General features: G+C 44.1%; 2 protein-coding genes across 3 annotated transcripts in view; one reads left to right on the top strand and one right to left on the bottom strand.

Moving 5' to 3' along the window:
- The window catches only part of LOC142807537 (neo-calmodulin-like), a 134,773-nt gene that overhangs the window by 37,312 nt on the left and 72,836 nt on the right, over positions 1–24,625 (top strand). The window lies entirely within an intron of this gene.
- Positions 1–24,625, bottom strand: part of LOC142807353 (uncharacterized) — a 93,291-nt gene that overhangs the window by 9,742 nt on the left and 58,924 nt on the right. For both annotated transcript variants that reach the window (XM_075891342.1, XM_075891343.1), the window contains 13 exons: positions 22,839–22,880; positions 22,600–22,719; positions 18,419–18,724; positions 16,975–17,028; positions 15,569–15,616; positions 15,420–15,461; positions 15,081–15,119; positions 14,258–14,401; positions 12,438–12,659; positions 10,203–10,310; positions 5,002–5,055; positions 3,556–3,594; positions 3,413–3,457 (listed from right to left, as the gene is read on the bottom strand). In XM_075891342.1, coding sequence (XP_075747457.1) covers positions 3,413–3,457; positions 3,556–3,594; positions 5,002–5,055; positions 10,203–10,310; positions 12,438–12,659; positions 14,258–14,401; positions 15,081–15,119; positions 15,420–15,461; positions 15,569–15,616; positions 16,975–17,028; positions 18,419–18,724; positions 22,600–22,719; positions 22,839–22,880 — 1,263 coding nt within the window. The remainder of the gene's footprint in view (positions 1–3,412; positions 3,458–3,555; positions 3,595–5,001; positions 5,056–10,202; positions 10,311–12,437; positions 12,660–14,257; positions 14,402–15,080; positions 15,120–15,419; positions 15,462–15,568; positions 15,617–16,974; positions 17,029–18,418; positions 18,725–22,599; positions 22,720–22,838; positions 22,881–24,625) is intronic.

Genomic DNA, 24,625 nt, shown 5'->3' with positions numbered 1-24,625 from the left:
CCCGGACTGCACGGTTCTCCTGCAGAGAAGGCGGCGCTGGGAGGGGGGGGAGACAGTTCGTCGAAACAGGGCTCGATCTCGTGAGACGTGCTGCCGAACGAGGAACCTGTCGGTGGCACAACAGTATAGATGAAACTCCAGTGTGCCAGACTATAATCGCTGTGCTAGTAGGGTGCTTTGCTGTGAGTCAGCCCGCCGGCGGTCAGCTGCCTGATCTTAGAAGTGTTGTCGCGTTGCAGTGAAACTGGACAACACTCAGGTCTCGACTATGTACATCTGATAAAAATATCTGCCTTAAGTGCTGCCGGTTTCCCGCGGCTCGCGCCGACAAAGATAAATTTTTTTTTTGATTTTTTTTATTCTGCTACATTTTCGCGCTACCTAGCATAGTAAACGCATGTACGTCGACTGAAAATGTAGCGTCACTGTCAGAGCAGCGAGAAAAGGACACCTTAACCCGGAAAGTGAAGGAACCCTGGCGTAAATCAGCGTAAACATTGGTATACAACGGTAAACGCGGGCTCGACTAGTCTCAATGACGCTCGACAAGTGCGTCATTGAGACTAAGGCACGTATTCACAAACCAACCTTATTCTTATCGTTCACATGAACTTATCGTTTCTGTTTCCTTAATGCGATTCAATAACAAACATGAGGACAGCATTAATAAGCCAACCATATCTATCTTTCTCCCAGCTTTACTTTTTTGTACATTTAGTACCCCGCTTTGGATCAGTGGCTAAGGTGCTGCTGACCTGAAGGTTACGGGTTCGATTTCGGCCGTGGCGGTCGCATTTTGGTGGAGGCGAAATTGTTGGGGCCCGTGTGTTGTACGATATCAGCGCACGTTAGAGAACATCAGATGATCAAAATTTCCAGAGTTCTCCACTATCGCGTCTCTCATAATCATATCGTAGTTTTGGGACGTAAAACCCCAGATATAATTATGTTTTTTTTTACATTTAAGCAACACTACCTAAGTGGATTTGACTTAACGCGTCTTGAGCGGATAAGAACCATAAGAAAAATGAGATGTAGGATAAGGTTGGTTTCTGAGTACGGGCCTTACTTACTGCCTGTCCTCAGCTTGGGCTGAAAAGTCCTTCAAGTTTCTTACCCTCTATTTTCGCTTACACCAATGATGACCACCTTGCTCGAACGACTGAGTACAAGTTAACTTTACTGACAACAAATAAATTGCAGGTGACCCTAATCACAGATTTAGATGTTCGGTAGTGGCACTCGCAGGCCGGGAATTGTGTGTCCTGTTGTACCTCTTTGGTTTAATTTCTGTGTCGGGGCGTTGCTTAAGCGGATCACAGAGGTCACCTCGAAAGTAACTTCAGGTTGAGATATCCTCCGCCAGGTGCTGCAGCGATTCCAGCTTCTCGAAATCTTTCAGCGAACTCAATCAATTAATTTTCGTTACGACATGTTACGACCACGGCGTGTGTTGTATTATGTACTGAAGGACCTCGTTCTAAGGTGCGCCAAGCTAACCTCGAGCAGGTCTTTCTAAATTGAGGTCCATTTGCACAGTTACATTGCCTTTTCAAAAGTCACTATGAAGTTACCACGTTCTCCGTCTCACTGACTGCATTTTCTACATGTAGCGTTTCGTTCTGGCCTTAGAGAAACGTTACTCCTTGTTAGTAAAAACATTACCTCTGCCGAATATCAATACCTTTTGCGCTACATTATTTACTATAGTTGTAACTGTTGCGTTTGACGGCAGGTCGTAGTCTAATAACAACTATGACAGTCAATATAGTCGGCGCTCGCACAAGAACATTTGCTACGCAGACGGAGAAAACATTGCCTGGAGATACCTGTCATCATCCTTATCTCCACCGACATCATCGACGTCATCATTATCATCATCAGCGCTGTTGTGCGAGTGGTCAGTTGAGAAGTGAAGTGCGTACGATGCTTACGCGCGGCGCCTATTCTGCCCTTATGCTCTGTACTATTGTTTGTTTGCTACCTTTACAGCCACCGTATAGAAGGCCCTTATCCCTACGGCGCTCAACCTGTACGAGCAATACCACCTCCCCAACCTTCTTTGTCCTTCTTTGCTAGCCGACACTTGTTCCGACAAACGCGTGCAGCTTATCAGCGCACTTTATCCGCCGGCGTCTCATGAAGCCAGCGGCCGATTTGCGCTTGACCGCCCAGGATCACACCTGCCGTTAACTGCAGACGTTGCCTCGACTCGTATCGTTGGAAGCGTTGCGCGTGGTAATCGCAGTTGAGAATAGTTTTGTCTCTTTACTGGTTAAAACAGCTTTGCCCCCTGTCATCAGTGAACTTTGAAATCACTTCTCCTAATTGATTGATTGATATGTGGGGTGTAACGTCCCAAAGCCAACGTATGATTATGAGAGACGCCGTAGTGCAGGGCTCCGGAAATTTTGACCACCTGAGGTTCTTTAACGTGCACCCAAATCTGAGCACACGGGCCTACAACATTTCCGCCTCCATCGGAAATGCAGCCGCCGCAGCCGGGATACGAACCCGCGACCTGCGGGTCAGCAGCCGAGTACCTTAGCCACTAAACCACCGCGGCGGGGCTACTTCTCCTAATTCAGGACCACACTAATTCTATTGCTCTGACTTAGTGCGAGCTCTCATTTCGTTTTCCGTACTTATGCCAACTGCACAGCGACTTTTCAGTTTTGCCCAAATGAAGAAGTAGTGGAGCTAAAACTCCGGAAGGGCCTTCCCCACCCTCCATCAATGTTGACGGTAACGCGAATGAGCGATGAAACGATGTGCTGGGATGCCACTGCGGAAAGGCGCAAAGTGTAAGTCGTGTAATGCAGATTGGATCGCTTCCCACTTGTATACGCTGACCTATCCAGAAGCTTTGATTGCGAAATCATTGTGTGAAACGAAACTCAGTGCAGGAAAAAGAGAACCTTGTGGAAAGAATAGGTCTCATCTATCCTTCACACAACGCTGCTTTCTGGGCCATGTTTTGTTCGTTTGGCTATTTCACAATGAGGCACCAACTCGCCATACAGTCAACTCAACCCACCTAGAAGCGCAAGGCTGTCTTTCTTCGGAACGTCACAGGAGAGTGTCAAGTGCAGTGACAGTTGAGTAACACACTCATTATTAAGTTGAAACGCAATCTGGCTGGCTTGGCAATTTTGTAGCTCGAGTGGCCGCATAGTAATGCACACATTGCTACTGCGGATGCCACGACGTTTTGGCGACGCATCTTGTACAATTGTTACTTTTTATCTAGGACTCGAATTCCGGTACACCGCAGCTTGCTAAACAAATGATATTTCTAGACTTTATCTTGTTTTCATCGTCGCTGCTTGAACTATATCGCAGGCATGCAAGATCGCTAGATAATTTTCGGCTGCCCATGAACAGCCCAGAAAGGAGAATTGAAGGAACTCACGTTTCACGTCCACGTTAACTTGAACACTCGATCCATGAGAAACGGCTGCGATATATACAAAAAAAAAAAGTCGGGTAATTTTTTTTTTCTGTAGGGCATTATTGGTTCAAATTAAAGGAGAAACCACAGAAATGAAAACTTACTTGAAAGGGTGAGTTTTGGTGCCCACCAAGGCTGGATTGCTGTGATCAGTAAAGATAGTACAGACAAAGCTGTTTCAGTCACTAAAATTTAAACGAAAATACAGTTTTTTTTTTATTTTTCGAATGAGACGAACTATGCGTTTCTCACAATTTCCCGAGACTCGGCTTTCGACATCATGTGATAAAGAACCAATATAAGACAGCAATCAGTTTGTAAGTGTTCCTCGCTGAGTATATTTAAACTCTTGATAAAAAATGCGATGTAGTTATGCGGTATAAGATGACAGAGGTGATTGAATGCTAACTGAGCACGCTTACTTCCTCGTAATATACTTCGTTGTCAGATATCCGCTATAACTATATATATTTCTTCTCCACACGACATCTGTTGCAAAGGTTTTCATTGTTTTAAATGTGGTTTAGTTTGACATGGGTCACCATTTCCTACTGTGATATGATGATTATTCAACTACTTTAAAACAGGTAGCGGATAAAAAAAATAGCTGTCATAGGTTTACTCATCCATCAGCTCGAATAACCATATCAAATAAAACAACAACAAAAAACACTCTGAGCCTTTGGAAATTGTTATTTGTCTTGGAAATCACAGCCTCGCAAACATCAATAGCGTATTCTGCACAGCCACTGCAAAAACGAGCAACCGCATCAGCATGCATCGCACGAAGATGCATCGACATACATCACCATAGGTGAAAGCATGTCTGTTTCAACAAGCTACGCGTTGATAGAGGACCGTAACAATATACACTGTTGTTATGCATGATATGAATACGTTATACAAATTAGCGTAAATTTTTTTAGGTCACAGTCTGGAAAGATTTATTGAGGAATACGACAAAAAATGGCGCACTGACACGTACACTACCACAATTTCGCTTATTTGACTACGTTAGAAATTTGAAGTTCTCGATCGAAAAAAAAAAGAAAAAAGACAAGAACCACGGCGCAAGACACGTGAAGGAAGCTGTGGAGACTAAATTTTGTCCGGCGTACAGTTTATAAAAACGTGTGCGCCCTAGTGCGGATAATGTGAACAAAGAAAACCGTAACTATAATTAATGTCTCACTGTCTCCACTTGACGACTTAGTATTCCTACTCCGAAAGGGGAAGTCACAGACTTAGGTTTTGTCACGTGACCTCTATCTATTTGCACCGTCTATAAGTATGCATTAATGAGTTGTTCGTACGCTCGCGTTCCTTCCCATGGCTGCATTTTTTTTTTCTTTTGAACGATACGCTTGGACGTAACTTTTACGGTCATTGTTTCGTTCAAGCGTGTTTTAACAGTGCCGAGAGTTACTGGATAGCTGTTGATATGATCTGCGTGTAATGCCATTGTCATTAAATTAAACGGTCATCAGTGGAACTCCGGACAGTTCTTTGCGATCCGTTACGCGTTGCCCCCAGCCTCGCAGCCCACTCACCGGACTCGTCCGTGCTGGCGGTGAAGGCGTCGTCCGGAATGCTCACGACGGCAGCTGTCGGAAAGAGCGGGAGACAGAATGAAGCGCGCATTTCAAAAGCATGTCTCTGTGGCAGGCACGTTTCACCTCTTTAACACACTCTTGTAGAGGAACTTGGCAGGCTTTGCTATGATCATTGTTTGGTCTCAAGATGCTCAACTGACGTGACACTCATATGCGTAAAGGCTAACCACACATTCATATCATGCACGAAGGCCCAATTGTTATTAAGAAACATCATAAATCCGACCAAAAGCAGAGGTTATATAACATTTTCATATAGAAATACAGAATATTTAATAAAAATATTCGCCGGATCCCACGCACCTTAAGAATCGACGTTATGCGAAGCATGCGAACCGAAGTTGACCGTGTTGTAATTTATTTGTTGAGCGACAGGTCAAGAAAAGACGCTTGATATATGTATAAATGTTGCACGCACAGACATATGTTGAAGCATTGCACATGTTATATAACCAATCTGCACTTGCGCAACGATGCCAACATGAGCATGAGTATTAGCAACAGCAGGAGCAATAAGCTGATTTGAAGCGCTAGTGCTCGCGAGGATGGTGGCCTTGCACACTGTTATTTAATTAACTTCAGCGCATGGTGCCCAACTATAACTGACGTTAACTCAACGTGATGACTGTGTGATAGAAGTACATTTGTAAGGTTTATAAAATTAAATAGCCAGCACTGCAACCACAATTGACGTGTCACCAATATAAGGTTCTATTCTAAAAATCTATAGTTCCGAGACTTGGCGTGGCTCTTTGGTACAGTGCTTGATCGCCACGCAGAATGCTTGGGTTTGATTCCTGCTTGGATACTGACAATCATTCGTTGAATTAGTCAGGTCAACGATGCCAATGTCACGTTTTTCTTAACGCTCACGCGTTAAAATGGCCTAAGTGTGTTCTCGTCGTTTCTGGGTATATTCCAAGTTTCAACTACCTGTAGCACATACCCGCATACTTATATATATATATATATATATATATATATATATATATATATATATATATATATATATATATATATATATATATATATATATATATATATATATATATATATATATATATATATATAAGGGAAAGAAGTGTACAACTAAAGGCTCGTCCTTCCGTGTTCTGACACACACACACACACACACACACATATATATATATATATATATTGTGAGGAACCGGTTTATTCGGCCAGGCTCGAGCTCAATCACGCTGGTGATGATATTCTTAGATGAAGAAGATGTGCAGGTGATGATGATTACAAAGAGAATAAAGAATCATTCGCTTGTCGCGCTCACACTAATTCCCCCGCGCGGTGAAAGCGGCCGCCTGGTCGCTTGACAGTATTATGAAATGCGTCGCGCATAAGGCTTTAAACGAGATACGTGCGCTATCTCTGTTCTCGGCAACGATGATCAGGACTAGCGCTAAGAGGAGAAACGCGGTAATTGACAGGAGATGTCTGTTCGACCACCGTGTACGGCCCAATGAAGCGACTCATGAATTTGTCGCATAGGCCGGAGACGCGTAGTGGGGTCCATAGAAGAACTTCGTCACCAGGGGAAAAACTCACAACACGGCGAGACGAGTCGTAGCGAGATTTTCGAGTGTCTTGAGAGAGGCCGGTGTTAACACGGGCCTGGTGACGGCAGTGTGCGAGACGAGATAGGAATTCTTCAGAGAAAGGAGCCGTCGAGGGTGCAGGGGCCGAAAGGAAAGAGACATCCAGAGCGAAACTCGGCGAGCGACCATGGACGAGAAAAAACGGAGAAAACCCTGTAGTGCGTTGAGCAGCCGTATTATAGGCGAATGTCACGAAGGGTAGAATTGCATCCCAGTTCGTGTGGTTGGGGTGAATGTACATGGCGATCATGTCCAATAGGGTCCGATGAAACCGTTCAGTCAATCCGTTGGTCTGCGGGTGGTAGCTAGAAGTGGTCTTGTGAACAGTGTTCGAGGCACGCAAAACTTGCTCGACAATGGAAGATAGGAAGACTTTGCCACGATCACTGAGGAGAATGCGTGGAGCTCCATGACGCAAAAAGATGTGGCGAAGAAAGAAATCGGCGATCTCAGTGGCAGTCCCAGATGGTATAGAAGCTGTTTCTGCGTAGCGGGTAAGGTGGTCGACTGCCGTGACAATCCAGCTATTCCCGTTGGATGATATAGGGAGGGGGCCATACAAGTCGATTCCAACGACTTCAAAAGGTGAGGCGGGACAAGGAAGAGGTTGCATTAAGCCAGCCGGAGCAGTTGTCGGTCGTTTTCGCCGTTGGCAATGGACACAGGAGGCGACGTACTTAGCGACGGCTGAAGAGAGTCCAGGCCAAAAGCAACGACTTCGTATTTTGTCGTAAGTCTTGTGGTAGCCTAGATGAGCAGCGGTTGGATCATCATGGAAGGCTTCCAGAGCTTCACGTTGCAGAGAGCGTGGGATGACGGGTACCCACTTGTTGCCATCGATGTGGTAAATGTAGCGACATAAAGCATCACCGACAAGCTTAAATTGTTTAAGTTGTCGACGGAGTCTGGCGTTTGGAGGAGTAGTAGAGCCGGTCAAGCGGTCAACAATGGTGTGGCAGTATGGGTCGACACGTTGTTGTGAAACAAGGACGGATAGGGTGGCAGGTGATGAACTTAGCGCTGCGATTGGAGAGGTGCTGTTGTTTTGGAGTATCGATGGTGAATTGCTTCCGCTGGGCAAAGGACAGCGCGATAGAGCATCAGCATCTTGATGCTTCTTCCCAGATCTGTAGGCGACATCGAAATCATACTCCTGTAAGCGAAGCGCCCAGCGACCAAGGCGACCCGATAAGTTTTTCAGCGATGAAAGCCAGCATAGAGCGTTATGGTCGGTCACGACGGTAAAATGACGGCCGTGAAGATATGGTCGGAATCTTTGCACTGCCCAAACAACAGCAAGGCACTCCTGCTCGGTGGTAGTGTAGTTCTTTTCTCGAGCGGTAAGAGCACGACTTGCGTAAGCAACGACGCGTTCGCGTGAGTTTTTGTCACGCTGCAAGAGTACCGCACCGAGACCATGACTACTTGCGTCGGTGTGAAGGATGGTGGGTGCGGTGGAATCGAAGTGGCACAGTACCGGATCCGACGTGAGGGCTTGCTTCAATATATATATATATATATATATATATATATATATATATATATATATATATATATATATATATATATATATATATATATATATATATATATTCACATAGGAGGTCAGTGTGGGCCAAAAAACAAAGCGAGAAGGAGGAAACTAGAGAGGGGCGAGGCAGGTAAAGAAGGCAGGTATGCAGTGATTTGAGAGAGATTTTTATGATGTGGAACTACTGGTGCCAAGTGTGAGACCCAGCTTCTAGGGAAGGCTGTTTCCGTTCCGCAGATGTCGTTGGACAACCGCGTCGAAATGCAGCCTCCCATAAGCTTCTTGTTGTTCTTATTATAATTCCTATTCCCTGCATGCCACGTTTCAGTTCCCGACAGCATGATTCTTTAAAGTAGATTTCGCGAATGCCTTCTCGGGGTTGCGCGAACCACCATTAAATTTTTTCTGGTTCCACACTCGCCAAGTCACTTCGACGGTGAACCCGATATGTCATCGACCTAAAAAACCTTTATTACTCCCATAGAGTGTCAATAGGCCCATAGCAGCGACTACATGACACACAGTGACGAGAAGAGACTTCTACAAGGCGATAGCCTAAGATGTCTCGCACCTAAACGGGGCTGCGGCAAGGCTTAGATAAAAGACAAGATAGCCGCTGTTCATTGAAAGCAACAGACTAGACTCCAAGAGAAAACAAACGTACCAAGGTGAGGTGAAAAATTGGGCGAGCAGATTATATATATTTGAAGTTCGCGGGGATTAAGTGCCCGTAACAAGGGCAGAACCATGCTAACTGGAGAAGCCTTTGACCCTTAGTGGGCGTAGGGAGGTTGATGGTCGGATAGCTTGTTATAGAAGATTGTGGATAGATTTCATTGTTCATCAGTGAGTTGTACTATGCATGGTATTTTCTTCCTTAGTATCGTGCGATAATAGTCCCGAACAACAACCCCGTTCCCCTTTCACCCCACCTTTCCGAAAAAAAAAACAAACAAACCATAGAGATTACTTTCGTAGTTTTTTCTAGCCCCATTAGCACGCACTGTGTCGATTACAGCCATGCCATGAGGGCAGGGAGGGAGGCGAAATTTTTTTTTTTTTTGGGGGGGGGGGGAGGGGGCACTTTATTGAAATAGCAATTTTTCGCTCTGTATGCCATAGCAAAAAAACATTTCGTAAGAGGGGGGGGGACTTGGTGGGCCCCCCACTGACTACGCCACTTCATGAAGGTACCAACCTCATGAGAACGATAATATAAAGTAAGTATTGCATAGTCAAGGACAGAAGACACCGTAAAGATTCACTGGAGTCACTGTCGGGATTACTGTATAGCGTCACATTTCAGCACTTTTCCAAGTGAACTTCGCGGCTCCGTTTAGTTTTTCCCAACGCTCATAGTGTCTGTCTTCTTTCAAGACTGACAAGGCGCTTACGTTACCTCAATTGCCAAATTTGTCACAGGATCGTGAACGAATCAGCTGTGTGATTATGGAGATGTGCATACCATCACTGCGTTGACTATGAACACAGACAAAGGAAATGCGGCGAAATCAACAACGCGCTGAACTGGGGATCGCTTAGACCGAAGTGACAGGTGATTATTTACGATTAGAAAAATTCTTGAACCATGGCCACATTCCGACAAAAAAAGCGCGCAGTAAGCCCCCCCCCCCCCCCCGGAATTTTTAATGAACACAACACTAAGGAACTGTCTTTAGTTCTTATTACACTTTGCCGCTATTTTTATGGACTTTATCTGCAATGTGATTCCGGTATATGAACTAGACTATGACCATACATACAGTGCTAATTCATGCATTATGAGCCATATAATGCATATAGTATGTACATAGTGCCTTTGATTAGTTTTTTACTATTTTATTCTTCAGTTATCTTGTTTGTATGTTTATCCAGTACATTACTGTCATGATGTTTGGATAGTCGGCTCTAGCGTAGCCTACCTTCCCATATTCTGCCAAACATATAAATAAAAAAAGACGCTTTACAGCGATCAAAATTGTAGTCATACTGACCGTATTGTGACTTGCAGTACTGCGTAGCAGTAGCAGCCGGTTCTTCGGAGGCATCGATGCACACTGGACAAGTGGTCTTGACGTTCTCTGGGCAGGGTTCCGCGTCAGCTGTACACGTGATTAAAAAAAAAAAAGAACATTATGAAATTCAGGTCTAGGTGTTGCAGCAGCTTACACATTTGGCCGAGATGGTATGATTCCAAGGGATGGATTTATAACACAACCATAACAGAGACGGAAGAAACTGCAGACAAGAACAAGCGCATGCGCTTGTCCTTGCTTATTTTGTTTTCAGTTTGCGTTAGCGTCACGCTACGATTTATTGAAATTGAGGCCTTTGTGACTGTATTTCTCATGACTTGGTCACCTTTCATATCAATTTTCGTTATATGATCATGCTCAAACAACAACAACAACAACAACAACAACAACAACAACAACAACAACAACAACAACAACAACAACAACAACAACAACAACAACAACAACAACAACAACAACAACGACAACGACAACGACAACGACAACGACAACGACAACGACAACAACAACAACAACAACAACAACAACAACAACAACAACGACAACGACAACGACAACGACAACGACAACAACAACAACAACAACAACAACGACAACGACGACGACGACGACGACGACAACAAGAAGAAGACGCTGCCAGTTTTGTATTCAAGCATATGCTTGATCCAAATCCGAATTTTACTTTCTCATTGCCCAAAGCCTAATACAGTGCAATGTTCATGCGAAAATATAAATATAGCAATAGAAAATATAACACACACGCTTGGTGCTGCAATAGCCATGAAAATAACATGAGATAAGTTGTGCTACTTAGTGCCTTTTTATTCACCTTCGCAAACTGATGTCACAATATTTGCCTTTTTTATATATTTGGAAAAATATTGAAAGGTAGGCTACGTTAGAGTCTGCTATCTCAACATTATTACAGTAATAGACAAAATAAATAAATACGAAAAATTAAGAATGAGAGTGAAAAAAATTCCTTCCGTTCAAGCAACAAAGCTGCTTCACCTCAATTAGGCTATTACTGCAGTGAAGCCAGATTGACAAGAATAACATTACAAGGTTGGTGCTGGAAATTATTACTGCGTTCGATATAGTACAGTCCGTTGGTTACATAGCCTAGGTTGAAGCTCTTTATTTCGTCTACAGTAGAGACGCGAAAGCACAGACGTTGCAGTATAAACGTGAAATGACGTCCGTTGTCGCTTATAATCTTCATTGTTAGGTAACGGCACACCAACAGTTTTGCGTTTCAATAACGGTTCTCTCTCTCTCTCTCTCTCTCTCTCTCTCTCTCTCTCTCTCTCTCTCTCTCTCTCTCTCTCTCTCTCTCTCTCTCTCTCTCTCTCTCTCTCTCTTTGTCTCTTTCTCTCTTCTCTCTCTCTCTCTCTCACACACACACACACACACACACACGCATACGCGCACACGCGCGCACACACACACACGCGCATACGCACACGCGCACACACACGCACACACACACGCACACACACACACACACACACACACACACACACACACACACACACACACACGCGCATACACACACGCGCACACACACACGCGCATACGCACACGCGCACACACACACACGCATACGCACACGCACACACACGCGCATACGCACACGCGCACACACACACGCACACACACACACGCACACACACGCACACACACACACACACACACGCACACAGACACACACACACACGCGCACACACACGCGCACACACACGCACACAGACACACACACACACACACACACACAGAGAGAGAGAGAGAGAGAGAAATGTTCAAAGTCAAAATTAAAATCTTTGACTGACCCCTTTAAAATATTTGTTTTCAGCTCAGCCTGCTATTTTATTCGTCTAGTTCGTCTCATGTATTGTGGAGGTGTGCTGGAGAGACATCAGGCTGTTCTTGTATACTGGGTAGCGTGGATTCAAACCATGACATCAAAAGAACGCTGTTGCACATGACAAGTGCGGGTCCTGTGCACCAGTGTTCTTTCTGTGTTTTGTGTCGAGTCCGTGCCATCCAGCATCTAAGATTGTAAACGAAAAACCCAGCAAGAAGTTTTGTTGAGATAAGGCTACTCGCTTACATATACAACACGCTTCCTCTATATTTTAGTAATTGTTTATTGCGCAATGAATGATTTAAAAATGACTATAATATACTGCTTACTTTCACCATCCTCATGCGGTATCTTGAGTTCCGGCAGCGGCAGTTTGGTCTCCGGGCCAGGATCACTTCTTGGATTTATGGCATCATCTTGTGCGGAACATGGGGGCAGCACGTGCGTGCCGTAGGGGAGTGGATACAGCTTGACTCCTGTGCCGAGCTGCAGAACTCCGTCCGAGAGCTTCGACTGCTTGTCGACTACGAGCAGCGCGTAACCAGGAAGCTCTGCGGAAGGACAGGACGAATGGTAGCACCAAATGGCCAAAAAAAAAAAGTTGCAACATGTGCCATCGTAAGCCGTTTGAATGCGAAGGCTGAATGCACTGTTGCTGATGAAATGGAAGACTACTGACAGGTGACGCTTTGAACTGACAGCCATGGTGAACGGGTGCCCCATCATTTCTTTTTCACCTTGTAGTACTCGTACAAAGTCGGAGTTCTGGCGCATAATACTCCCACAGAAGTTAAATTATAATTGTCTTAGCGTTATCCCGTATCATTTCTTTATATTCTCGTGTTTCCAACCCTAAATATGTCTCATCGTTTGCGAAAAAAAATTAGTGTCACAATGACTTTAACAATGTAACTGTGTTTCACTATTTATTTTGCATTTTGCAGTACCTTTTGAGTTTCGATTTTCGCGTGAATCATACATTTCTTTGTTACAGCCATCATGAATGCGACTGTCGTGTTTTGTGTTTCGCTATAAAAATGCCACGGAAATAAACGTGACTAACGAACGTTTATATTCTCTACTTTATAACCGATAACTCGGGATAACAGCTTCCATTAAAACGACGCTCAAGTGTACTACGGTAGTACAACGTTGCCTGCCGGGCCGAACCGTCTGTCATCTTTACTGCACATACATTTCAATTCTGTCAAGTTCTCTAAATTTTCTCGACATATAAAGGCGATGAAATCCCCTTCCGCTACCAGAACTTTGACTGGTTAGTTCGGAACATCGAAGGATAGATTTTCAAGGCCGATGGTTTCAATTTCGGCAAACATGTTGGCACAGCTGTGGACCTGTGTGCTAGATGCCTGTCCTTCGTTGTCGCTCCGAGGAACTGATATTGGTATGCCAGTTGGACTTCGAAGCATTCGGCCGTTGCAACGAATTGCAGACATGATGCGATTTTCAGCAGGAGGCCACATCGTGGCTAAGTCACAATCCAGCAACTGAGTGGTCAACATTTACTTGAAAAGCGGGAGTGGAAGTGGGGGACTTGAAGCCCTACATTTATGACTCCCATATGTCTTCCCCTCACATAAATGGAGAAATGTTCACAACGTCTATGTTTATGTATTGAATGGATTATGAGATCGTGCGTCCAGTAACTAATTAGCGGATAATCTGACGGGCTGACGACATAGGTGTTTCGCTTTGTTATAGCTTAGCCACGAACACTCGTGTGAAGCTATATGATTGTAGAAATCATTGAGGAAGAAAAAAGAGGAGGGAACATTACGTTACACGAGTGAAGCCAAGTAAAGCTCATCATGTCGGTGCAACACGTGATCAGAATGTCAGAGCGCGTGGTGTGTGTTAGTACTCTCGGTGGAGTTCCGTTTTTGAACCTCCCGCGTGAGCTGGCATACCTAAAAGCTACCGGACGCCACATCCTGAACTCTCGGCAAGTCTTGTCGCTTGCGTGATCTCGTCGCAAAAGGTCACGTGTTAGGTCGACACGACCGAGAAATTGTCATGATTCGACATATAGCCAAGGTAGAAACTTGGCAGAGATCACGTGAAAGAGCATGTGTCGAGCGAGTGAGCGAGCGCGAGTGAGAGAGAAAAAAAGAAAGAGAGAGATACGCACGGCTCTTGAGTTGCTGGCAGGGGCACTGCTTGTTCAGGTACAGCTGCAGGTCGTACATGTCCGCCACAGGGTCTGAGCCGTGACTCACGTTGTACAGTGCCTTGACAGTGTACGTGAGGCAAGAGTCCGTCAGGCTGCTGGTCTCTGCGTGAATTTCGGGAGTTGGTGAAACAGCGCTTTGCACATCTGTGAACATGGTTAAGAGCATCGTATGCGAAACCATTCTAGCATTTCTTAATGTGGCATTACATTGTGTATACGTCCTGCATCAGAATAGCCCCTGGGCCAGCATGCAAGTCAACGGCTTCAAGTACCGGTGACTTCTTATTTGAAGTTCAAGTACCGGTGACTTCTTCTTAGGAAGCTAGCGTGTTACTTCACACATTTACAGTAATGGCTAATTAGTTGCAGCTTGGCTAAAGTGAGTGTTCACGGTAATGGCTAATTATTTTAACCTAGGCTAAAATTACTGTCTAACATGATGAAGTTGCCAGAGTTGTATGGGAAAAGGCTTATTTAGTATTTAGAGTCAACTTTCTTCTCTTGTTTGCTGTTGTACAGATGTGATGTAGATTTAGCGTAAGATATGCGCTAATGTGAAGTTATTGGTTAATCCTGTCAAATGGGGGTTACAAAATATACCACTCGCATCTTTCTTCCACATTGCTGTTGAAAAGTGCAACTTTGAAAAAGTGAGGCCTTCATTTGCAGTATACTTTTCGCTTACAGCTTGAAAACCTCAGTTGGCGTACATTTACAAATGTATATATACAAAAAGCGTGTAGGCAATTCACCGTATACTTTGCTTAACTTGGTTACTTACCTGGCTTGGCTAGCGCGCTCTCTGGTGGCGTTGCGTTAACTGTTGGGAAGTATAATGAAGTTAGGTAGTTAGACGCCATGAATGGCTACTAAATATAAGTATTTTTTTGCAACACTATCACGTTCCGTAAAGACAGGTCACTATGCTATCCGTCAGAGCAGTGGTTCTCAAATGGGATTCAGCGGACCCCATGTGGTATGCGAGACTCATACTCGACCCCACTTTCATATTTACGCCGTTCGCTAACGATTCATATAACCGGCAAACATTACTGCAATAAAACGAAATCGCTCATTGAAAAAAAAATGACGCTGCAAAGAACAGGTGTCAAATACGCACCTTTGATGACAACACTTAGGTTGGTGCTGAAGGCAGTTTCTTCTGAAATGTAGCATAATATATAGGATTAGGCGCTTTGCGACTTCAGTGCATTCTGCAGGATATTGACCGTCCTTAACAAGCAACTCTACGAAAATGCATATGCTCACCGTTCACTTCAATATCGGGTAGATAGGTCTGTTTCCATGTGAACCGCCCTGTGGAAAACAAACTTATAGTCGAAATCAATGCATAAAATGAAGGTAAGATAGGGCGGAACAAACCAGCAACAGTGCAACCCTTGAAACATATTTTTGCTTGAGTGGCTTGTCACCGTATCTAATAGTATCTCTTCCTGTTTCCAATTTGCATCAAATATTTTCTTATTATGCGGGTAATAATAAGGCGGAGTCGAACAAACCGTATCAACCAGGATGCAACTGCTAATACAAATGGCGTCTCAAGTCCTCCTATTTACAATTATGTACGACGTAATTAAAATAGTAAACGGAGCAACTGCGGGCACAAGGTATCAAATGCTCCCAATGTCGGCTTCTAAAAATGCTAAAATGACGCCTGAGCAAGTAGGAGATAAAATGTAAGAAAGTAAAAAAAACACCCACCCACTAGAACAAAATAACATGTTAAATAACCAAAAGAAATGACCAAATTAAACCAAAAATGAAAAAAATAGTGCTTCCAAATGCCCCTTTTATAGCTATCCCACTTTTGTTTGGTTCATCTTGGCATTTCATGTTTAGCACGTGGCTGTCACATACCGAAATAAATAGAAGCAGTCCCCACCCTCTTGACAACTTTCCTTCCCTGAGAAAGCACGAAGTTGTCGAGTAATATTCAACGCTCTGTTTTTGGCCACAAAGTGGTCGAACAGGTAGCTATATTCTAGCAAAGATATACGTAAATGTGCCAAGTTTTCCTGACATTTCCGCTACATTAGTTATTGTTTCAATCTCATCTACTCTAACATGCTTATTTATTAACCTCAAGGCCCAGTGGGCGTTAGAGGGTAGATAGAACGTACATGTACTACCAATAAGAACATAAACCAAATGCCAAACATAGTATTATTGGATAATATAGTTTCTTTACCGGTGTAATGTCTGTAGGCGCTAATAATCCCGGAGCACATGTGTTTACAATTCCTTAACGCTAACTCGTCTCACTTTTTTTTGTGCTCATATGTAAAACACAACAGAAAAAATAACAGAAATAAAAATTGTTGTGGAAAAGTCAGCGCCGGATTTCGCCAGAATTTCCGATTATATCAAACAAGGCAACGTAAGCCAATATCGTCTCATAAATCGAGTTCAAAATTTGTAGCTGGTCAGTTCTTTAGCAAAGCGAAACGCGTTTGGTTTTTCATGCCTGTAGATTAATGCGTTGTTCTCCAATTATGAACACTAATTAGCCTTGGCAAAACTTCTAAATTACGCCGGAACTGTTTGCGACTATTCTGAAGACAAGATAGAAGCAAGAAGTAAGACAAGTATGTGGGGGAATGGACGTTCTAATTCTACATTATCTATAGGGCGGTAATTGCGGATGGCATAGTTACCGTTTTTGTAGACGGCCATCTTCTTGTAGTCGAGTCCAATTGCAACGACCGAGGCTGCAAGGAAGCGTTAAGAGAAAGAGCAATGAAGGTCGTTCCGCGATGTTCCTTAACGTCTATCGAAGGGACAAAACACGTTGGAATTCGATAATTTACTCTGGCCTTGTTTTGTTTAAACGGAGGCGACGAAATCAGTTTAATCACCATATAATTATGCCCACGACATTTCTTCACGTAATAATAATAATTTTTAGTAATATTTGTAAAAGAAACAGCACAGGTTAGCTGAATATCTGCTGAGTCCCGACGTATTGGCTTGTAATATGAAATCTCCGAAAACAAACGCGCGGCTGTGATGTGGTCTCATTTGTACGGTTGCTCAGATGACAAAAATGCACGTATGAAAGAGTAAGGCGAAGAGAGTGCTTGTTAAGTTTCATCGTACCCAAATTTTCCCGATTTCCTACACCAAAGCAAAACGTACGCATGTCTTGCAGAATACAGCATTGTGCATAGCGCGCTTTATTGCATATAACTTATAGCATTTGCTCTTAGAAAACAAAATTATGTTTTTTTTGCGTGTGTGCTGCTTATGTGCTCGATGTCTCATCACTGCACTAAAAAGACGTAGATGAATGCATATAAACACAGAGACCGGTATCAGCCGTGTGCTTGCTTTGGGTTCATTCACCAACATGTTGTCACGTCGTTGTGTCGTGAAGGCTGCAGCAAGTATGGGAAGTACGGAACTCCCCGTTTCTGGGCGAACCTGTTCCCGGAAACCTTGTGCTCCGGGTGGTTCCCAGTCATTCGGGTGCAGTTCGTGTTATGTACACGTGTCATCGACCAGTTACTTACAAAAAAGAAGCACGCGTGACAATATCTACAAAACTTCCAATATCTATATGTTCCCCGATTATTGCGCCCTTTCCTCTCGCTGACCTTTCTCTGTTGCAAAAAGGAATCCACGTTTCTGGACTTCAGACGTTTTGGAAATTCACAAAGATTTTTTTTTTGTAAAAACTTTCTGATTTTTCCACCACTTGTGCAGTTACGATATATTATTGTGTTCCCTGTCTCCACTGGGTTCGGATTCTGGCTGCGGCGGCTGCATTTCCGATGGAAGCGGAAATGTTGTAGGACCGTGAGCTCAGATTTGGGTGCACGTTAAAGAACCCCAGGTGGTCGAAATTTCCGGAACTTTCCACTACGTCATCTCCCATATTTATATGGTGGTTTCGGGACGTTAAACCGCACATATAAAGCAATCCCTGTCTCCACTGCACGGCACTTTCGAACTGTGCTCTGATAATAACGTTTTCTATATATTGTATACACAGGTCCTCTCCCCTCATTTTTTTTTTTAATTTATAGAGTGAGACGTGGCTGTTTTTATTAAAGCTTTCGTGGCGTGTATCTCGCAATTCGTTTCCCCTGTCGCACTCACCGTATTCGGACGTGCACAAGTCCTTGGCGAGACTGTCTTCACTGACGGCGCTGGTGCACCGGGGACACGTCTCGTCGAAAGGGTCCGGGCAGCCGGCAGGCCCAGCGTAAGCGGCGTCCGCGTACGCCTGCGCTCCCGGATACCGGTGGCCTCTGTTGCACTGTTTGATGGCCTCCGTGATCGCCTTCAGGGTATCCTTGCTGGAAGGCAGTATGACGGTCTTGTCGTCCAGCATCAGCTCCCCGTAGGAGCCTCCGTGGGAATGCCAACTGTGCCGTTTGCTGAACACGATCACCTTCGCGTACTCTGGTGTGGAAAGGAGGTGCCCATAGAACGCCAGTCAAATGGTTGATTTAGTAGCATGTCTCATGGGGGTATGAAATATTAATAAATGACGACTGGTTGATTAGCGGTAGATGCGAGAAAGTGACGTTGTTTAATACATCTAATAGGCGGTGGAATTGGGATTGTTGGTAAAGATGCATATTTGTAGGAAGAGCAAAACTAAACACCGACATACATGACCTTCTTGTGTATATCTGCGTTTTGTTTCGCGCTTCCACCAAAGATGTTCTCTATTTACTTCAATTACCTATACCTATCGTCACCTGCCTTGAAAGTCTACACCATCTAACAGTGCTGGAACTACGAGAGTAATTTATCTGGAACAACAATTTCTTACTTTACCTTCCGAGCCATTAACCAAAATCATTTTCACACGGAAAGTAGTGGTCGCTAATTTTGACACCCTTACATGTTTTCAAAAGACACCAAAAATGCAGACTGAGTGAGGGAAAACATGTGTTGAAAAATAAAGGAGAGGGGCAGATTTTTAGAGGCTCCATTACAGGGGGTTGAGTCCTTATTACGGGACCCTATTGGTGACAGCCGCTAGCTTAGCACTCTGGACTATAAGGCTCGTTGGGCCTGGTGGTCCGAGCAACCGAGAAGGGCCACCTTGCACTCCTCTCGAGTTGGGGAAGAGTTGGGGAAAAGAGCTTAGTTGAACTGGCAAGCCCAAACGATGTGGTAGGTGTCGGCCACGTACACACAGTATTTGCACTTTCCAGTGAAGAAAGAATCGAAATGTTGCAGGATGGCCGGGCACAATAAAGTATTAGTGGAATTTCTTGGCAATATGCGTTCATTAGCATTCTCTAGCCCTTTTGCAGGAGTAGGGTATTGACCATGCTTATCCTTGTAATAGGTCTTAATGTCTGGATGTAAGCAGATATCCGCCTTCGGGTAGCAGGTACTCAGGATCTAAGCGGGACTCCCGGTGAACGAGTGCTTGAGCCGCTGTACGTGTTCGCGGCTTTAATCCTCATCAGGCCCTGGTGGCCTGGAGTCCATACTAGGCAACAAGGGGTATCGATTCCCCGGTTGCTATAGTTTTACAATATTCTCTTCAATAGTGGTTTGATCCGACCAGCTTCATAACTTCAACATGCCCCACGCGAATCTGATATAATACCCAGTGATCGGGGATCAGAGGACGCTAGGACAATAGCTACTTCTTTCGCTTGCGTTGTGCCAGGAGATTTGAAAGTGAGTCCATCTACTTGCTTTTTCTCGTGAATTACCGATGCCACATACCACCCCACTGCGGTGAGGATCAGCCACATCTACGTAAAAAAACTCCGTGTTTATTGCCATAGTGACGTTGCCAAGCGTCTGCCCTCGCCTGGCGATGACCACTATGTTTGGTCTTCCCTGCCCATCTTGGTGGGGAGGGATCGAGCTCTGACGGTGCGTCTCCAGAGTTAGGGGCACTCAGACCCCCTCCTGAGTGTGAAAGTCGTGTTTCAAGTGAGGCAGTTCCAGCATATGAGGAGTTGCAAAGCGTTTCAGCATGCTCAAATTTGTCAACATTAACCGTTAACTAGTGGCTAACAACAAAGTTAACTAGTAACTAGCTACAAATACCTTGGCTGGGTGGTTTTAGACACCCAAGTGGTGATTGGAAGGTAGGATTTTTGAACCTCGGCATGCATGTTGGCACATCGGTGGGCTTGTATTCTAGATGTACGCTACTGGTTGTCGCTCCGAGGAACTGGGTCAGTATACCGGTGGGACATATCAGAATCGGCTATGGCGGTGAAATGCACAGGTGAAGTGACTTTCAGTATGCCACCTCATGGCTACCAGGCCGTCATACCGCCATAATCCGGTAACCATCCACGCGACGTTTACTGGGAATGCAGGAGCGGAAGGGGTGCATCTGAAGTCCCACATGCATACCCAATATTTTCGATGTCTGTGTCTATGCATTGCACCAGTCATGAGTTTAATATTCACATTTTTGCCTACATAGAACATCGCCTGCACCCTTCGCTGAAATTCATGCACGAAAAAAGTGGGGTGAAAGAAAAGGACGTTGCCAATAAATATAAACAATGATTTTGCTGATACAATAAATAGGGTTGAAAAAAAAAGTGAACGAAGTGGAAATTTTAATTATATAAACTTAGTATGACGTCACTTTTTATGGCTCTGCAATTACTTGCATACAGTAAAAATCGCCAGCGCTGAAAGCTTCATTACGCCGTAAAACTACATGATAAGAAATTACGCGTTTTTATGGCTCTCTTTTTATTACGTATTTTTCAGGCCTGTCCTCTCTGCTATGCAGTCAAACCGCGCAGTATATAACTGGGGTAAGTCAAGTTATTCATTATATAGAAGCATTTTCGAACAACGTACTGCTCTACCTTCAACGTTTAAGAATATTTACGGCTACATCGCACAAAAATAACCGGAACGCCTCACATATCGAACGTCGGGAGGTGCGAACTGCCCCAAGAAGTTGGATTTTCTTCCGAAGAAATAACTTTTCCTCACGGAAGGGGACTTTCCCGCAGGTGTTTGGAAGAGTGATATAAAGAGGGCACCAGGCAGAGCGAGTAGAAACTATCGCTTGTCATTGAGCGTTTTCTCCCATGTTTCCTTGTCGTCGTAGTCGTAGATCGGTCAGCGTTGCCGTTCACTTCTTAATTACCTTTCTTTGCGCAGTCGCGGGTGATAATCAGCACAGTTGAAGACGAACAAGTCTGACGTCGACACTTCGTACGGCATCCCAACAAGCAGGCTCAAAGGGACGGACAGAATAATGCGTACAGCACTCCAACAGGCTCAATATGGCATTGAAAAACCGCGCCTACACCAGGTCTAAGGCCGGCGAGAGGCTTCCGATGCCCAAATAGCGCGTAGGATTGCGTACTACTGTGTTCAGTCGCTGTTTGCATAGATACCGCATTTTCTCGCTCACAACTCACGCCTTCACATAACCTGCATCTACAAGTACGAACCACAAAAAATATGAACTATATAATAAATTCAGCCTGCCACACCTATCGGACATTGATGAAACAACGAAACTAGGGGCGTGCATTGGCGTTGAAGCAAGCGGAAGTGCGATGATTTGGGGAATCAACAGGCGTGAAGGCGGGCGAATGTAGTGCGAGGAGTGGAGGGAGCAGTAGAGAACGTAGTGATGAGTTGCTGGATCAGTGAGAAATGAGAGTCAGTGTGGGACTTACCCACGTTCTGTGGGTGAATCCCACTACAATCTACGAGTGTTCCCAGACGTGAAAGTTCTCAGCCAAGGAGTGCTTCGCTGTTAAAAATTCTTCGTACACTGCCGTAAGCCATCTTCTTTGCATTATTGTAAAATAGCGTCATGAAGGCGATTCACGCACCAAAATTTGCACCGAAAAAATACGGTTAATTTTTCGATGCTCTTCGTCAAATGATGTGATATATCCAACTAATTCGCGTTTTTTAGTGAGTTAGATGTACGCGCGTCCAACTCTTCAACAGCCTCCTGGAACTGATTATTCACGCTATTGCACAAAACCTGGTTGATTTCAATAAATACAAAATTTATCTTCTTGACATTGTGGATTCGGCTTCTGGACCCGTATACACAAACATCTCCATCAATAATATCTGCTATGACCGGTTCATTTAGCTTGTAATTTGTTTGACATCAGGAAGAATTGCTTTATATAGCAATATCGACTGAACCTAGTCCCGTGTGTGATAGACTCACTGACCATAGCTGACATGTGAATAATTTGGTTAGAAATATTGCTATGTAGCCGTCTGGCTGACGTTTTATAAGTAGGAGCTAGGCTACGAGATTAATTGATTCTCGCCCGAAAGTAAACAAACAAACTTACCCTTAGATGCGGTATTGCAGGAACAGTACTTGTTGACGGAGAAACGAATCTTATCCATGACGGAGGCTGTTCCATGGAGAACTTCACCGACGCACATTTCCGAGCAAAGGCCTCCATACGCTACATAGAAGCAGTGTGATAATGTTTACTGATGCAGTACATTAAGATTTCACTCATGGCTAACCACTGCACGCAAGGAGCTACTACAACCTGTCATAAGCGACTACAATTGTACTTACATTTTCCTGCTTGTGGTGGATAGCTCACTTCGGTTTCAGCAACTGTAACGAAGAATCAGGGTAAGATAACGGAGTAGAAAAAAGAACGTAAATTGTGTGCAGCGTTTAGGAAACGTCTAACTTTGTTTTCGCATGATGCTAGGCGTTTGTAAATTGTGAGCCGAATGAATCGACATATATTTTAGCGATGGACTTGCCTTCGTCTCTGTTTTACTGGAGGCACCGCAAATCTTTTCGTTCTCTTAAGTCCTGCCTGACAGAGACAGCGGCTACAAAAACATATACGTTCAACAACACGATTTACGTGTAATTGGTATTGCTAACTATACTAGCTTAGTAACATTTATTTGGAATGCTGGCCCATGATGGCAAATATAAGCGGCCAGTGGTATTCGCCAGCGAAGTGATGTCAGTTGCAAAAAAAAAAAAAAGAACTGCTCGATGAACATTTTCTTTATAAAGCCATTTGTGAGCCGTTTTCAAATTTTACAAGGTCTTTTTTCTTCCTTTGAAGGGTCGAAATGCTCGAGAAGCTTGGCCCACTTGCTAAAAATATACTTGCCGGATTGTGGATTGGCACTTGTTGTTACGTGTTACTCGGGAATCCAGACTTTGTGAATGCAGGCGCTCTCACTATATAGAGTGGTTTGTTTGATGAGCGTAAGATTGTTCGTTATGAATAAGATTGAAAAACAACAACAAAACACCTGCAATTTTGTACAACTAATGTTAAAATTAGGGAAAGGAATCAACATATATGGCAAACTTTCGCAATAATTTACGAGCTGTATTAACCAAGCATTTCGTACGAAATGCACGCTTGTCCTAGACGGGTTACCTTCACTCAGTGTTCCATTCGCTATAGCATATAGCCAACATCAACCTTATATTAATACGCTCCGGTACACAGGTTTCGCAACGGGGTACACCGGTTTGAAAGTTTATGACAATTTAACATTTGCAGCATTGAAAAAACGATTTGTTTTTCGAAGCGAAAACAATTTTGTTCATTGAGTAATGTCGCACAGGAAAGTGCCACCGCAGGCACACTTTCAGTGGTTAGCTACCACTACATTGAGTGGTCCTCAAAGGCTAAACACCACTGAGTTTCTGGGGAACCAATTTGTATAAACTTCAAAATCAGCAAAAATTTGTGACGAAATTTACAACGATTTTAGTTGCTCTTCTTCCTGAAATTTAGTGGGCACTTTATTTAAAGGCATACATAGTATCAGGAATGACCAAAATCTTTTCGTTCGGAGGATTCTTGTGTAGGAGCTTTTTTATGAATACGGGCGCCAGGTGGAAAGCACAACACGCAGTATACACTTTTGAGTAATGAAAACTGGCATGAACGCCTGTCTATGAAGCGATCATAACACTTTGGTAAATTCGAAATTATGAAAAAAAAAAAAGACATCCTGCCAGGAGTGGTTATAAGCGAAAGAGTTGCAGGGGGGCGCGAATATATTTTTCAACGTTCGCGTGCCTTCATGAGCGAACATGCACGTCCCCATAAATATGAATTACTAGTGAGATTTGTTGCTTCGTTGCAAAAAAAAAAAAAAACTCTCGCCTTTAGTTAATGCCGTATTCTGCATGAGCTTTCCCCTAATCGCGAGACATATTTGTCAGGACGCCACATTCACCAATAACGACTTACGCTGTCATCGACTGACCACCAAAGCTTACTGAGGTAAGTGCGATGCTTCGGAAATTCAGGTGCAGATTCTGTTTTAAATGGCCGGGGTATGGAGAGATTGTCACCTAATGCACGCTCTCCCTAC

The sequence above is a fragment of the Rhipicephalus microplus genome, chromosome 1 (genome assembly GCF_043290135.1).
Source record: "Rhipicephalus microplus isolate Deutch F79 chromosome 1, USDA_Rmic, whole genome shotgun sequence".
Lineage (NCBI taxonomy): Eukaryota > Metazoa > Arthropoda > Arachnida > Ixodida > Ixodidae > Rhipicephalus > Rhipicephalus microplus.
This window is presented reverse-complemented; position numbering and strand designations above follow the sequence as displayed.